The following is a 17,463-nucleotide window of genomic DNA, read 5'->3' as shown; positions in this document are numbered from 1 at the left end:
ATTCCACAGTAAGAAGGGAGAGAACGGTAACTGACAGACCCCTTTCCCTTGTTGTTCACTGGTACTGTTTTTCTCTTATGAATGAACATATTCCCATTCAGAATTGGCATCTTGTATACACCCTTTTCCCAATCAATATAGAAGCCATATTATCCTGCATAGGTGAGATTCTTATCTATTTTAATGATAAATGACAGTAAAAGACTATAAGAAAGAGAAAAGAGAATTTTATTTACCCCTTCCTGTTGGCTTCCGATTTTTCTTGGTACTTTGGTATTTTAAGAACTGTTCTTTTTTAAAAAAGTCAATTCAGGTAAATGCTTCTTCCAAAAGAAAGAACTCCAGTGTTTGATATAGCTATAAGCATAGGCCCAAGGCAAGAGATCAATCACTGAAGAGTGGCTAGTTCTTCAGACTCTGTTACCCATGATGGCTGGTCAGATGTGTAAAGAATACCCAATGTTTGATGGCTCATATCCTAAGGAGCCCTCTTCTAGAATGCTTACCATTGATCACTCTGTTGTGTGCACAGAGCTAGATTCTTTTTTTTTAATTTTTTTTTTAAAGATTTTATTTATTTATTTGAGAGAGAGAGAATGAGAGAGAGAGAGCACATGAGAGGGGGGAGGGTCAGAGGGAGAAGCAGACTCCCTGCTGAGCAGGGAGCCTGATACGGGACTCGATCCAGGGACTCCAGGATCATGACCTGAGCCGAAGGCAGTCGCTTAACCAACTGAGCCACCCAGGCGCCCAGAGCTAGATTCTTTACAAGTAGGCATTATCATTCCTTTTTTGTGGAAGAATAAACTGAAGTTCAAAGTGATCATAGAGCAAATCTCATTCACTCTAATTTCAAAGTACATCCAGAATCTCATGATTTCCCCATACTTCCACTGCTACCACTCTGGTCCAAGCCGCCATCTTTCTTCGTGGAATGATTATAATAACCTACCAACTGGTCTCTTGCTTCCAATCTTGCCCCCCTACAGCATTTTCTAAACATAGCAGCCAGAGTGATTGTGAAAAAACATCTTCAGATCATGTTACACATTTGCTCAAAACCATCCAATGGCTCCCCATCTCACTCAGAGCAAAAGCCGAAGTTCTTAAAATGACCTACAAAACTTAAATAATCTGATACCAGTTTGCCCTCTGACCCCATCTCTTACTATCCCCCTCCCCCGACCCCCACATTTGCAGGTCCAGTCATACTGGCTCCTCCCTATGCCCTAAGCCCACTTTATAGTGATTACTTTTGCTGTTCCCTCCTCCTGCCTGGAATGATCGTTTTCCAGATAACAGCATGGCTTGCTTACTTAGTCTCTTCAGGTCTTTACTGAAATGCCATCTCAGTAAGCCTTCCTCTGGTCACAATAACTAAAATTACAAAACTCCAAATACTTCCTATCCTATTGCCCTAAGGCCTCCCCCACAAAAAGCTATTTAATTAGATACCAGACTTTTTGCTCCTCTTTGCTTAACAGATAAATCTGAAGTTTGTTTTCTTCCTCGGAGACAGAAAGTGACAGTATAATGAAAAGTTCACATCTCACTCATAGAGATGCAAATACCTCAAAAGGGGAGACAAATTCATGGACTTCTTGAGGTCTCTTTCAGTCCTTCAAATCTATAAATAGTCAAGCATGGGAGCACTGGAGAGAGGAGAACAAGACCCACCATAATTTCTACTCTGATGTAAAATGTAAGAAGAGAAACACAATACTCTTGACTTCTTTCATTTACAAAATCTAGAGGGGGAATTTTCTTAGTATGAATGACTCATTCTTAATCTTTAAAGCAATAGGTACAGGAGAAAATACATGCCATGATCTGCTATGACAAGGAACTAACACTGAGCTGAGTGAAATCTCCCAGACCTACGTCAATAAATATGAACAGGCTAGGAAAGTGAAAATGGAAAACACAGAAGCAACCCCCAGCTAATTTTCTAACTCCAGACAAATGGTGTGTCAATATAATACTGATAGGGATCTACCATAATACCATATCAGTGTGGAAGTGAAAGAAGGAAAAGCAAGTAAGACACAAGTTGCCAATTTCCAACTCAGCTTTAAAGCTACCAAAATAAGCAAGGGACTTCTAGATATAAAGACAAATCTCCTCTGCTCTAGAAGGCCAGAGTTTAACTTAGACTTGGCATAAGCTCGAGTGCAGTAGCAGCTTGATTCACAAATAGGTGATAGGTGTTTCCCACTGTATCTTCTTCCAATCAGATCACATTAAGAAGATAATGTATCATTACAGTGTTTATATTAAACTGCAAATTTTGAAAGAGAAGAGAAAAACACCTTATACCGTTCTTGAAACATTTTATTTCATAGCTCTAAATACAGTTATGGTATTAATGTCATATATCATTGAGTAAATGAATTCTATAAGTTAAATGATGATATGTTTATGTTCTATCTGCTCATTGGCCCCCAGGTCAGCCAATCTGATCCAGGACTCCATGGCAACAGGCTCTATCACTAAGAGCTACAAGACAAGACTCCCTCCGCCTTTTCTTTCTTTCTTTCTTTCTTTTTTTTAAATAAAGCATTTCCCACAGAAACTGCTGCAAATACTGTCAAAAAATAGTCTCTACAGACAAATAAGAAATCCTGCCGTTCTGATATACTAAAAATGAATAGTGGGGAGAAAGACTGAATAGCAATGACAATGAATCTATGCAAATAACAAGGGATCCCAAAAACTCCAGAGATTTTCCTCTGTTTAATTTCAGTAGAGAAATTCAGGAATCCTTGAACTGTGAAAAACCAACACCAAGATAAATTGAGGATTAGTATTAGGGAGTGCTGCCCAGCTAAAGTTATGGTATTGAAGCTTCCCATGCCACAATATACAGGAAGAGTTAAAAGCTTTAACTTAAGACAGCTAACCTTTTCCCATAATTTTTTTTGAACTGTTAAAATAAGCCTCAAAACTCACAGATCTCAGGTTCTTATTCTCCGTATTTCGCAAAGCACAGCCCATACAGTCCTTCAAATTCTAGGTCTGTCTGCTCTACATTCCCCTCTCCTACCACCCTCCACTTGCTTAGAGAAAAAAATTGCCATGTCCAAATGAGGAAATAATATATTTGCTCTTCACATACCATATGCCCCCATTCCTTCTCAGCTGTAGACCTCCTTGAAGCAAAGAGGAAACAAGATAATTACAAACTGGATAAGGAAACTAGACTGAAACAACCCATTATTCTCCCCAGTGGTACTCACTGACATTCTAAAATCCACCTGACATATTACAAGGTATTCTGCTTTCCTGGCATGCTTTTCACCAATAACTAATACAATATCTCTGGATGAAACAAGCAACTTTGGTCCCCACCTTGTGGTATATGATGGTAAGTGAATGCTAAGAAGTAGACAGAATCTGAATGGTCAGGGTCAAAATTAGCTTGGAAATTGTACATTTTCATCTGGCTCATTTTTGTTTTAATTGTGCTAGACAAACATAATATAAAAATTACCATCTATTCATTTTTAAGAATACAGTTCAGTAGCATTAAGTACATTCATATTATCCTGCATTATAGAAGAGAACATGGTTTCAGACACAAAAGCCATGGTAAGAGACTACAATCATTCTTTCTATGACTATATACTAAACATGTATTTATCGTACAAATCACTTACTATTAAGAAGTATAGCTTATGAAGAACACTCAGATGTTAAGAAGATCTGACACTAATGCTCACTAAAAATAGCTACCCACTGTCTATTTCCAGTATGTTTTTCACATGCCAAATACAGTTTCTTACATGCACATCTCAGGTCCCAAATAAGTCCAAAGTAGATGAAAGTTTACATTTCTTTTGCCAGCATTGAGTTCCAAGGGACCCATAAGAGCAGACTAACATGAGAAGCAATAGACAGAGTTCCAGAAATTCCTAGAACAGAGAAAATGTTTCCTGTTACACTGTTTCAAATTTCCCAAGAATTAAGGAGATATTAAGGAGAATGAAGGTTGTTAAGGAGACAACCCAGAAAAGACGAAAAATGTAACTTGTAGTGGGAATCATAAATAATATCAAAGCTAAAAAAAAAAAAAAGTCACTGCAAAAAAAAAAATCACTACTAGGCCTCTCTCTGTACATCAGTTTCCTTTATACCTTCATAACAGAAAACTCAAACATTTTGCTCTGGTCCTATAACCGCCCCTCCAGCCCCCTTTTAAGATCCTAAGCCAGTACATATGGAAACACAGCATATTTACTGACCTCAGAAGCACAAGAAGTTGCACGAATAGGCTATTTTTTCAGTATGACCACCCTGGGCTCTGGTCAGAGGAGGCCATCTTCCTCAAGTACCAACAAGAGCCAGAGCAGCTCTCATTTATTATGCACCTACTGTATTCCAAACACCATACTCAGGAATTTATAGAAGTTACCACATTTATCTTCACTTTAACACATTCCGAAAATTTACTTTCAGATACTAACAGTTAAGGATTAAAAATTTCTTCATCCTTGTTTTTTTTTTTTTTTTTTTTTTAGATTTTATTTATTTGTCAGAGAGAGAGTAGAAGGAGGCCGAGTGGCAGGCAGAGGGAGAAGCAGGCAGGGAGCCTGATGCAGGACTCGATCCCAGGCCCCGAGATCATGACCTGGGCCAAAGGCAGATGCTTAACTGAATGAGCCACCCAGGCATCCCCTTCATCCTTGTTTTAAGACCAGAAAAGTTTGATACCAGAGAAGACCCTTGATAGGCTTCTTTATACTTATAGAAAACACACACAAAAAAGAAAAGAAAAATGAACCATAATCTCTAACTAAAAGATAACTGCTATTAATAACAAAGTGTTTTCAGATAAATTTTTCTAAATTTTGTTTCCATATTTGTATGGAATTTGTATCCACATTGCACATATTTCCATATCTAATAATTTTTATGTAGTATATATTATACAGAACATCTTTTTTAAAAATTTTATTTATTTAACAGAGAGAGACATAGCGAAAGAGGGAACACAAGCAAGGGGAGTGGGAGAGAGAGAAGCAGGCTTCCCGCTGAGCAGAGAGCCCAATGTGGGACTCGATCCCAGGACCCCGGGATCATAACCTGAGCCAAAGGCAGACGCGTAACGACTGAGCCACCCAGGTGCCCTATACAGAACATCTTTAAACCATGATTTTTTCTACTACTAAAACTGTGACCAAAAAAAAAAAAAAAAGTGACCATTTTCTCCATTATTACTTTTACCAGTCATTTTAATAGCTATCTAATATTCTACTACATACAAGTACCATAATTTTTAAGTAATCTCTACACCCAAAGTGGGGCTCGAACTCACAATCCCAAGATCAAGAGCAGCATGCTCTGCTGACTGAGCCAACCAGGTACCCCACATGTATCATAATTTTAAACCATTTCCCTATTATTTTATAGTTAGGAAGCTGTTAATTTTTATAATAAAATAATGCTGTGATGAATATATTTGTACTTAAATCTTTATTCGTATTTCTCATCAACTCCCTAGAATAAATACATTCAAAAGTTTTGGAGATAAAAAATTTCTCCCTTAGTTCACCCCAATTAATAGAAGCAAGGATAGCCACACTATCTAATTATGGTATTTTTCAACTATTCCCCCAAGAACATATAATGTCCACTTAGCACATCCCATGACAGTGCCTGGACTTTAAGTTAGACATTCACCCAGGCAGTGCTTTTTACTTTTCTTCAACTCAGGCCCCATTTTAGTAATATTAACTCTCCTTTCCTATATATCACTAGAAAAGATATATACCCTATACTCCTTTAGACTCACTGGCCTAAGAAAATTAATAGGGAGGAAAGGGGGCACCTGGGTAGATCAGTTGGTTAAGGGTCTGACTTGATTTAGGCTCAGGTCACAGGGTTGGTGAGATGGAGCCCTGTGTCAGGCTCTGTGCTGGGCGTGGAGCCTGCTTAACATTCTCTCTCTGCCCCTCCCCCGCTCAAAAAAAAAGGGAGGAAAGGATAAAAAGTCACACAGGGAAATATTCTCTTTGACATTAATGTTACATACCATCTACTAGCTTTTGTGAGTATACCTTTATATTAGAGAGCAGTCCAAAAGATGAAGCCTCAAAAACGACAAAAGAATAACACTGTAGTCTTTAACATGAAACTGTAAGAAAATAAAAGGGCATGGAGATATTGAATATTTCAATATTTGTTTGTGATTTGACATTTGGTCCATTTAAGATCCTAGATGTTTTTTTTAAGTGAGTTCTATGCCCAACATGGGGCTTGAACTCATGACCCCAAGATCAAGAGTCACAGGCTCTACCAACTGAGCCCGCCAGGTGCCCTAGATCCTAGAGTTTTTTAAGCTTGTGAATTTAAAGAGTTTTTCTACATAGTGCTTCATATAAATCCCACACTCTCACAAATATATGCAGAAAGAATACCTCCTCATCAACTCACAGAGAGAAAAGCAAAGGATACAAAGTTTCAGAGGTAGACAATAAAGGCAAGCGTCCTAAGATTTTAAAGTACAAAGTAAAACACTAAACAAAAAATAAAAAAACCAACCAACCATCTCATTTACAGAAGTCAAAAGATGATGGCCAAGAAAAGAAGAGAGCTATGAATCCGACTTAACATGTTCCCCAATTTGGTCTCAAGTAATAAGCATCAAATTAGAGAAGATACTTCTTTTTTAAAAAAAAGATTTTATTTATTTATTTGAGAGAAATAGAGAGCGAGGACAAGCAGGGGGAGCGGCAAGCAGAGGGAGAAGCAAGCTCCCCGCTGAGCAAGGAGCCCAATGCAGGGCTCGATCCCAGGACCCTGGGATCATGACTTGAGCTGAATGAAGGCAGACGCTTAACCGACCAAGCCACTCAGGTGCCCAGAGAAGATACTTCTAAAAGGATCAACTGTGTCAATTTTAACCTTAAATATTTAGATTATGCTTATATTGTTTTAAAAACTCAATATGCTACATGGCTTTAAAAACCACTTCTGGCTTCCTCAAAAATTACTGGTGATCTGAAGATATAAATGGTACATCCCTGTTTAATTTCTTTTTTTTTTTTTTAAGATTTTATTTATTCAACAGAGAGAGAGCACAAGCAGGGGGAGCAGCCAAGGGAGAGGGAGAAGCAGGCTCTCCACTGAGCAGGGAGCCCGATGTGGGACTTGATCCCAGGACGCTGGGATCATGACCTGAGCCCAAGGCAGACACTTAACCGACTGAGCCACCCAGGCCCCAGCCCTGTTTAATTTCTAGACATTAATTTCTAAACATTAATAATAATGGCTAATGCTAAGTAAGCCTTTAAGATGACCAGGAACTATCTTAAAAGCTTTACAAGCATTAACTCTTTTTTTTTTTAAATAAGTTTTTTTTTTTTTTTAAGATTTTATTTATTTGACAGAGACACAGTGAGAGAGGGAACACAAGCAGGGGGAGTGGGAGAGGGAGAAGCAGGCTTCCCACTGAGCAGGGAGCCCGATGCGGGGCTCGATCCCAGGACCCTGGGATCATGACCTGAGCCAAAGGCAGACGCTTAATGACTGAGCCACCCAGGCGCCCCGCATTAACTCTTTTAATCCTCAAAACAACCCTAGGAGGTAGATACTGTTATTATCTTCATTTCATATATTTTACATATGAAGAAATGGAGAGGTTAAGTAATTTGCCCAATGTCAGAGAACCAGCAATTGGCATAGCTGGGATTTGAGCTCAGGCAGCCTAAATTCAGAGTCTAAGTATTTAGCCACTATACTTAAAAAAAAAAAAAAAAAAAAAAAAAGCTCCTAACAGGCTATAGACAATGGGAGTGGGTAGGCTAGGAGAGAACACCAGAGAAAGTACGTATAAAGTTTTAGGCACAGGGGCACGTGGGTGGCTCAGTCAGTTAAGCATCTGCCTTTGGCTTAGGTCATGATCCCAGGACCTTGGGATCAAGCCCTGGATCTGTCTCCCTGCTCAGCCGGGAGTTTGCTTCTCCCTCTGCCTCTGTCCCTCCCCCAGCTCATGCTCTCTCTCTCTCTCAAATAAATAAATAAATCTTTTAAAAAAAAAGTTTTAGGCACAGAAATAGTCTCTATCAATTTTACCAGGAAGTTCTTTCGACATATATCACATTTTAAATTATCCCAAATAGGGATAATTTGCAAAAGCAGTTCTTGACCTTTTCCTCCCCCTTAAAAAAAAACAAACGAAATGAAGGATAGAAAGAAACTGAAATCTTACTTCTCCAACACCTTTCAACAGCTTTTCTTGCCTTGACCTTTTCCAAAACCTTGACAGTTAGAAAACAAAAATGATAAAAGAAGGCACTTTCACTTGAAATAAAAAGACCTCTTAGTAATTTTTCCACTGCTAATGACTGAAACATTTGAGAAAGACTTAGGTCGATCCCACCCACTCCCAAATGGAAGGAAAACCAAGTTAAAACCGTCATCTTTTAATTTCACAGCAGTTTTCTTCCCCCTCTATGGCTATTCCTGTCCTCGCTGCAGACAGGGAACTGCTCCCAATGACGTCAGAGCAGTCTCCCAGCAACGATTAATAAGGGCTGTCCACCACAGGGGTTTCCTGAAAAGCTAGCAAGAAATTATCCACATATTTGCTGCAATATTGAGATGCAAGGATATGGTGGAATTTCTCTTAACCCTTATAGCTCCAGTCTCTGGCAAGCTTCAAAATAAGTTATTCTTCTGGAATGCTCTCAGTTTACCCTAGGATTATCTTCCTTTTTCTCCCCCAACTTCTCTCCAAATAAAATTATAATTTTGTTAGTTTGAAATACTTATATCTGTAATAAATTGATAATATGATATATTTGAACTACTATAATAAATAGGACTAGGATATAAGTCTGGCAGATATTACTCTTTTCACCTCATACACAGAACTTAGAATAAATGAGAGCACAGAACAGAAAAGAATGTCAGGACAGAAAAGCCAACAAGTTCTTAAAGGTACTTTTCCACATATGTTACCCAAACACATCCACAGACAAAAGGCAAAAACCTTAAATTTTCCTAGCTCTAGTCTGCTGAATTTTTCACACTGACCTCTGCAGGCAGCCCTCCAGAGATCAGTGGTATTAAATGGAGTTGCATAAAAAAGAACTGGAAGCCCATTACTTACTTAATCCAGAAAAGGGTAAATTAGGTTCACACCCAAGAGGATATCTAACAATTTCTTCCTAAAGCTTTGTTCTAGCTTCATACATTCAAAATGAGAGTTTTAGTCTACAGTGGCAAGGAATTTCACCTACCTACCTATTTTTGAGGTCTGAGAAACAGCATACAAATCAAACTGCCTGCTCAGGACCAGTGCAAATAAGGTAGAAAAATTCCAAGTTCCAAAACTCAACCTAGAATTACTCATGGATGCTAGGTTCCAGAAACCTGCTCATGAGCCCCTTTTCATTCCGTATTTAGAAAAAGCAATTAGGTAAAATTCATTAGCAGCAGGACATATAGGGTTAATTCGGGCACTATGCTTCAGCAGTCCTGACTCTGGCCCCAACCTATTCTAAAAGGAAACATACAAAATAGCATCGCTATCTTTAACAACATCCCACTTTGGCTTCCGCTCTGTTCAGTGGAACCCAGTTATCATCAAGGCATAGATGGGAGAACGCACCACTTCAGATGGATTTTCTTCTTCCTTCTCTCTGTCCCCTCCCTCTCAGAAGAAAAAAGACTGCAAACAAAATCACTACGTCACTGGAGGCAGAGGGAATCCCATCTCTGCACTCTTTAGAAACCAAAGCCAGCAAACAAAAACAAGCCAATCACAAGAAACAAATAAGTAATCCAAAATAAGAAGCAGTAAACCCACAGGAAATTCTTATGATAAATGATAAAGCTCAGTACGTCAAAAAGCATGTTTCAGTAAAAAGGCTGAACAAATTGCCCTAAGATGTTCATAATCAAAAAAAGCTTCCTAGACACAGCAAAGGCGACATATTTCTTATCATCACAGTTAAAGACTAGGGGGCAGTTACATAAAGACATAGGACACAGAGACATATTCACCAGCGGATGTGGATAGCTGTGGAATGACACAGTGAAGGATATTTATAGGGGATTCCCTGCTTCCTGCAATGTGCGTCAACAGCATCACCAAAGAAACAGAAATCACCACTATTCTCATAAGCTAAAGCTGAATGAAGCATCACTAGAAATAGCCAGAGGTAGAATCTGAAAACAATAAAAGTTCTAGCAAACCGAATTTTTAAAATATTTTAAAGGTAAAAATCAGCAAATGAAAATGCCCACAAAACATCTGATAATTCTCTAATTTTCCTACTTTGTATTATACAGTTACATTGGCCAAGATAAAAAAGGTATCTATTTTTCTAGCTTCTTCCTTATCCAGTCTATGGAGTTCAAGGACTTTTATATAAAGAAAGAAAATTATCCAAAACTCACCCCAGATGGATCTGCACTTAAACCAACAGCAAGCTCACATTATTAATGGAGACCTCATTGTAAGAATCTGTTCTGCTGGAATTTTGCAGGAAGAAATTCCTTCTGGGAAACCTGTACCTCTTGCCCCACCCACGGTCCCCTCTTGCCCCCTTCACCCTTGAATGAAATGCTACTGATCCTTGCTGCTGCGTCTCCAGCAGGTTAACTGCTCTGACAAGCAGCCCTGAAGCAGACCACGGCCCAGCTGGAGAGATGTCACCTAGAGCTCTGCCAACAGTCTCTCTCTCTCTCTCTCTCTCTCTCTCTCTCACACACACACACACACACACATATGCAGGCTGCAAGAGCACCCCCTCCCAACTCCTCTTTTCGCTCTCATTCAAGCACTTCAGCGACATGCCTGCCTCCACACTGCTCTGAGGATAGCTTTTAAAGACACAGCAGCAGTTCTTTTCTGCTGCATATGGAGAGATGCCAAAATAAAGGCTTATTAAATAAGAATAATGAGTTGCGGATATATATGGAGTTAAAAGTTCACTTTTAAATCTATTTTGCCTTTTTCTCACCTGTAAAATAACCGAGGAGAGAGAAACGGTCTTTGCTTAAAAGCTACTAGGCTAGACTTCAGAAATTAAGACCAAACCTAGAAACAGAATTTTCTTTCCAGTGAGCTATATTTAATGAAATCATTTTTCACTTGGGGGAAGAAGGTGGGCAACACAGAATACTAGTAGCTATCTGTTCCTCCTTCCATGTGTGTTCCACAAGGATGGTGAAGAGACTGGCTATAAAATGGGGGAATGAGGAAACTGTGAAGGCATCTTACTGATAAAACTGATGAAAAAGGATGAGAATAGAGTGTAAGTATGTGGATGAGGATAAATAGATTTTTAAAAAGGAAGTGGTACGAAAGACACCAGGAAGGAAGAGTAATAGTTCTTAAAAGTATGCATGGCTCTGGGGCACCTGGGTGGCTCAGTAGATTAAGCATGACTCTTGGTTTGGGCTCAGGTCATGAATTCAGGGTCATGAACTCAGGGTCATGGGATGAAGCCCCTCTCCAGCTCCGGCCCTGCGCTCAACGGGGAGTCTGCTTGTCCCTCTCCCTCTGTTCCTCCCCCCACTAGCGCTCTCTCTCTTTCTCTCTCTAAAAATAAATAATTAAAAATCTTTAAAAAGTATGCATGACTCTGAGAGAGAAGACATATTAAGTGACCTCAGGTCCTGATTTTTAAGAGCCCAAGGAAAGGTAGTAATAATTTCCATTGCTACAAGAACTAATGGACATTATAAGTGGCACAAGGTCTTCAGTAGCACAAAATAATACATGGGTAGGGGTCCAGGCATCCTGAGGAAAACAATAAAACCTGTCGCAAAGACAACTAATCGTTCATTCAAAAATATATTCATTGTGTGCTGTGTTCTTACTATGGGCCAGACACTATGATAAGCTCTAGGAATATGAGACAGATTTATTAAGGGTCATACAGAAGAAAAAAAGAAAGGATCTGGTTTTTACTCTGAATGAGATGAGAAGCGATTAGGGGGTTAGAAAGCTGATCCTAAAAGGCCAAAGAGACCACTGACAGGAATCTGGCTTTTACATTAGAGAGGCAATCTCACTTGAGATGAGAGACCACTGGGAGTTCTTAAGTAGAGCAACGGCATGTTTTGACCTTTATTTCTTTTTTGCCTCCAAACTTTTAAGAAATTTCTAACATACAGAGATTTTGTAAAAATAGTACAACAGCCACCTGGATTCATATTCAGGTTTAGTACATATGTGTGCATGCACCCATGTGTGTAAATTTTTTTCAGAGCTATCTGAGATGTTCTCATAATGACCCTTCACACATAAAATAATTCAGCATGTATCTCCTAATAAAGCCACTCTGAACTATGAAATAACCACCTGTCAAGTCCCAGATGGGTTAATGAGTAGCACACCTGCCAAAAAATCTAAATAGCACTGCAAAAGCTTAGAAAACTCAAATGACTTTGGAATCACCATCCACTGAAGGCTGGACAGAACCTGCAAGCTGAACCAAACCAGGTCAAATGTCTGCTAAAATAAAAGTCAACGTTCACCATGGCATTTAAACCAGACCCAGACCCTTGTAACATAATATTCATATTTTCCAGGATACAATCCAAAAATTTCTTGGCATCCAAAAAAACCCAAGATAATTTCAATTTGCATAGGAAAAGAGATGACCAGATACAACACTGAGATGACACAGATATAGGAAATCTGACAGCTATTAAAACAGCTATTATAAAAATGCTCCAACAGCACAGTATAAGGTATAGACTTGTCTATTCACTATGTTGTACACCTGAAACTAATGTAACACTGTCAACTATACTACAATTAAAAAAAAAAAAGTATTCAAAAAGACTTTGTGGAGCTAGAAAGATAATCTGTCACTTGAGAATTAGGTTTAAGCATGATAAATGCCTATATTGACCTATCCTTATCCATGATTAAAACAATAACCTTATTTAAAAAAAAAAAAAAGGAAAGAAAATCTTTCTCTAAAAAATTAGGGAAATATTCCTGAAACTAATGGCAAGAAAGAATATTTTAAGAAAAAATAGATGATATAAAGAAGAACCAAATGGAAATTTTAGAACTGAAAAATGTAACAATCAAAATATAAATACTCCATGGGTTCAACAGCAGAACAAAAATGACAGAAGAATCCAGTTAATTTTCAGACAGATCAAATTCAAACTGAAGACAGATAAATTTGAAGAGAGGTCAAATCTCAATAGCAATATCAAATAGGAATCAATATCAAATCTGAACAATAAAGAGAAAAAAGACTGGGGGGAAAAGAACAATCATCAAAGATCTGTAGGGCAATACCAAAATGTCTAATATTTGGGCCATCAGTGCTCCAAAAGGAGAGGAGAAAGAGTGGTGAAATATTTGAAGAAATAATGGTTTAAAATTTCACATATTTGACAAAAGACACAAACATACAGAGTCAAGAAGCTCAGCAATCCCCAAATAGGATAAATAAAACAAAATCCACTCCTGGATTTATAATAATCTCACAGCTAAAAACTAAAGACAAAGAAAAAAATCTTGAAAGCAACCAGAGAAAAATGATGTATTACCTATTAAGGAAACAATGATCTGAATGTCTCTATATTTCTTATCAGAAAGGGAACTAGAAGGAAATAAAACAACATTTTATTTTTTTATTTTTTATTTTTAAAAGATTTTATTTATTTATTTGACAAAGAGAGACACAGCGAGAGAGGGAACACAAGCAGGGGGAGTGAGAGAGGGAGAAGCAGGCTTCCCGCGGAGCAGGGAGCCCGATGCGGGGCTCGATCCCAGGACCCTGGGATCATGACCTGAGCCGAAGGCAGACGCCTAACGACTGAGCCACCCAGGCGTCCCAACATTTTATTTTTTTTTAAAGATTTTATTTATTTTATTTGACAGAGAAAGAGAGAAACAGTGAGAGAGGGAACACAAGCAGGGGGAGTGGGAGAGGGAGAAGCAGGCTTCCCATGGAGCAGGGAGCCCAATGCGGGGCTCGATCCCAGGACTCTGGGATCATGACCCAAGCCAAAGGTAGATACTTAACGACTGAGCCACCCAGGCACCCCTAAAACAACATTTGAAAGTGCTGAAAGGAAACACAGCTTTCTATATCCAGAGGAAATATCTTTTTTTTTTTTTAAAGATTTTATTTATTTGACAGAGAGAGACACAGCGAGAGAGGGAACACAAGCAGGGGGAGTGGGAGAGGGAGAAGCAGGCTTCCCATGGAGCAGGGAGCCCAATGCGGGGCCCGACCCAGGACCCCGGGATCATGACCTGAGCCGAAGGCAGACGCCTAACGGCTGAGCCACCCAGGCGCCCCCAGAGTAAATATCCTTGAGGAATGAAGATGACATAGACATTCTCCGATAAACGAAAACCAAGAGAATTCACTGCTAACAGACCTATTCTAAAAGAATGGCCAAAAAAAGTTCTTCAGAGAGATGGGAAATAATACAACTAAACTTGGAACACCCGGAACAAAGAAAGAAAAATATAAATGCTAAATATCTGGTTACTATAATATACTATTCTCCTCCTCTTGAGTTCTTTGAAATGTTTGATGTTTGCAAACAAAAAATTGTAGGATGATCTCAAGGAATTTTCACTGTATGTCGATAAATGTAATAGATAAGACAACTACAATATTAAGGGGGGACAGGACAAGAACCTATATGGTGGTAAGGTTTCAACATTCTACCTAAATTGGCAAAGTATTAATTCTAAGTAGACCATTAAAAGTTAGGTGTGTATATTGAAAAAAAAAGAGAGATCCCTACACAGCCAATAAAATCTACATAAAAAGGTACAGTCAAAACCTAATAGATAAAGTTAAATGATTAAAATGGAATATCACAAAATGTTCAAATGACTCAAAAGGCAGGAAAAGGATACCATCAGAGGATTAAAAATAGGAAGAACAAAGAAAAAAACAATAAAATAGTAGACTTAATGCTAAACATATCAATAATTACATTAAATGTAAATGGTCTAAAAATGCCAATTAAAAGACAGGTGTTCAGGGGTGCTTGGGTGGCTCAGTTGGTTAGGCGTCTGCCTTTGGCTCAGGTCATGATCCCAGGGTCCTGGGATCAAGCCCCAACTCAGGCTTCCTACTCACTGGGGAGCCTACCTCTCCCCTTCCCTCTGCCCCCTCATGCCCACGCTCATGCACGGGCTCTCTCCCTCTCAAATAAAATTCTTAAAAAAAAGTTGTTCAAATATATTAGAAACTTCAAATATGATAACTTATACTTAGGCAGGTTGAAGGCAAATAGAATAAACTACTTGGTATGGTACTTTAATAGTGGATACATGACTTTACATATGAGTCAAAACCCACAGAAGGGTGCCTGGGTGGCTCAGTCAGTTAAGCATCTGCCTTCAGCTCTGGTCGTGATCCCAGGGAACTGGAATTGAGCCCCACAGCAAGCTCCCCGCTCAGTAGGGAGTCTGCTTCTCCCTCTCCCTCTGCCCCTCCCCCCACTCACGTTCTCGTTCTCTCTCAAATAAATCTTTTCCAAAAATTAAAATAATAAGTAAATAAAATCTTAAAAAAAAAAAAGACTGATGCCTTCCCCCTAAAATCAGAAACAAGACAAGGTTGTCCACTGTAAACCCTTACTATTCAACATCATAGTGAAAGCCCTAGCCAGTACAATAAGCAAAGAGAAAGAAATAAAAGCCATACAGATTGGCGAAGAAGAAATAAAAACTATTTCTCTTCAAAGACAATAAAATTGCACACATATAAAATACTAAGGAACCACCCCCCACCCCCAGAAAACCCTAGAACTAGTAAATCTGTTTAGCAAGATTGTAGGACATAAATTCAACACTGCCAAATCAAATTTCCCCAAACTGATCTATAGATTTGGTACAATTCTAATTCAAAATCCCAGTAGGATTTTTTTGTAGATATAACAAATTAACTCTAATATTTATATGGAGAACCAAAAAAGCAAAATAGCCAAAATAATTTTGAAGAATAATTTGTAGAAATCAGAGTACCCAATATTAAGACTTACTATAAAGTTACAATAATCAAGACAGTATAGAATCGGTGATGGGAAAGAACATAGATCAGTGGAATAGAATAGAAATCCAGAAATCCAGGAGTGCCTGGGGGGCTCAGTTGTTAAGTGTCTGCCTTCGGCTCAGGTCATGATCCCAGGGTCCTGGGATCAAGCCCTGCATCAGGCTCCGTGCTCAGAGGGAGGCCTGCTTCTCCCTCTCCCACTCCCCCTGCTTGTGTTCCTGCTCTCGCTATCTCTCTCTCTGTCAAATAAATAAAATCTTAAAAAAAAAAGAAATCCATATAAATATACCAACTGATTTATTTTACAAAGGTACAAAAACAATTTAATGGAGAAAAGACAATCTTTTAAACAAATGGCATAGAGGTGGCGCCTGGGTGGCTCAGTCGTTAAGCGTCTGCCTTCAGCTCAGGTCATGATCCCAGGGTCCTGGGATAGAGCCCCACATCGGGCTCCCTGCTAGGCGGGAAGCCTGCTTCTCTCTCCCCCATTCCCCCTGCTTGTGTTCCCTCTCTCGCTGTGTCTCTCTCTGTCAAATAAATAAACAAAATCTTAAAAAAAAAAAAATGGCATAGAAACCACTGGACATCCATATACAAAAATAAATGAGTATCAACCTAAACCTTACACAAATAGATTGCTGGTCTAAATGTAAAATGTCAAACTATAAAATGTTTGGAAGAAAACAAAGGAGTAAATCTTTGTGACCTGGAATTAGGCAAAGAGTTCATTCTTTTTTTAAAAGATTTTATTTATTTGAGAGAGAAGGAGAGAGAGAGGGAGAAACAGACTCTCTGCTGAGCAGGGAGCCTGACATGTAGTATAGATTAAACAAAAATAGTAGAATGTTGATGATTACTGAATGGTACAGGGGGTAGATTCATTATAATATTGTATTTACTTGGCATTTTTGAAATTTTTTTCATCTAAAAAAAGAAAAAAGGCCAGGAGAACCAGCAAAGGAAACTAAGAAGGAATGGCAAGTAAAAAAAGAAAGTGTAATGTCTTGGAAGCCAAGTGAAAAAAACATATAGAGGAAAAGTCAAAAACAATGTCAAATACTTGATAGGTCAGTAAGATAAGAATTTACAACCAATTATAGGATTTAGGAATAGAGAGCAGTGGGGTAAAAGCCTTAATCAAGTGGGTTCAAGAGAGAAAAAAGGAGAGAAATTGGTGATAGCAAGAATAGATAACTCTTTAGGGCGCCTGGGTGGCTCAGTCATTAAGCTTCTGCCTTCGGCTCAGGTCATGATCCCAGGGTCCTGGGATCGAGCCCCGCATCGGGCTCCCTGCTCTGCGGGAAGCCTGCTTCTCCCTCTCCCACTCGCCCTGCTTGTGTTCCCTCTCTCGCTGTGTCTCTCTCTGTCAAATAAATAAATAAAATCTTAAAAAAAAAAAAAAAAAAAAGAATAGATAACTCTTTCAAATAATTTTGCTGTAAAGAGAAATGAGGTGGTAGCC

The 17,463-nt window shown here is 38.8% G+C and overlaps 1 protein-coding gene across 16 annotated transcripts in view; it reads right to left on the bottom strand.

Moving 5' to 3' along the window:
- Positions 1-17,463, bottom strand: part of R3HDM2 (R3H domain containing 2) — a 153,818-nt gene that overhangs the window by 53,677 nt on the left and 82,678 nt on the right. For 7 of the 16 annotated variants that reach the window (XM_032421001.1, XM_032421000.1, XM_032421003.1 and 4 more), the window contains exon 1: positions 8,210-9,219. The exons of 4 other annotated variants lie outside the window; for them this stretch is intronic. In XM_032421001.1, coding sequence (XP_032276892.1) covers positions 8,210-8,420 — 211 coding nt within the window. In that variant the 5' untranslated portion in view covers positions 8,421-9,219. Of the gene's footprint in view, positions 1-8,209; positions 9,220-10,404; positions 10,509-17,463 lie in introns of those variants that run through there. 5 more of the 16 variants (XM_032420999.1, XM_032421004.1, XM_032421006.1 and 2 more) reach the window with 2 other exon arrangements.

Source organism: Phoca vitulina, unplaced genomic scaffold, assembly GCF_004348235.1.
Source record: "Phoca vitulina isolate PV1807 unplaced genomic scaffold, GSC_HSeal_1.0 scaffold23, whole genome shotgun sequence".
Taxonomy (NCBI): domain Eukaryota; kingdom Metazoa; phylum Chordata; class Mammalia; order Carnivora; family Phocidae; genus Phoca; species Phoca vitulina.
The sequence above is the reverse complement of the archived record's forward strand: the minus strand, read 5'-3'. Positions and strand labels throughout refer to the sequence as shown.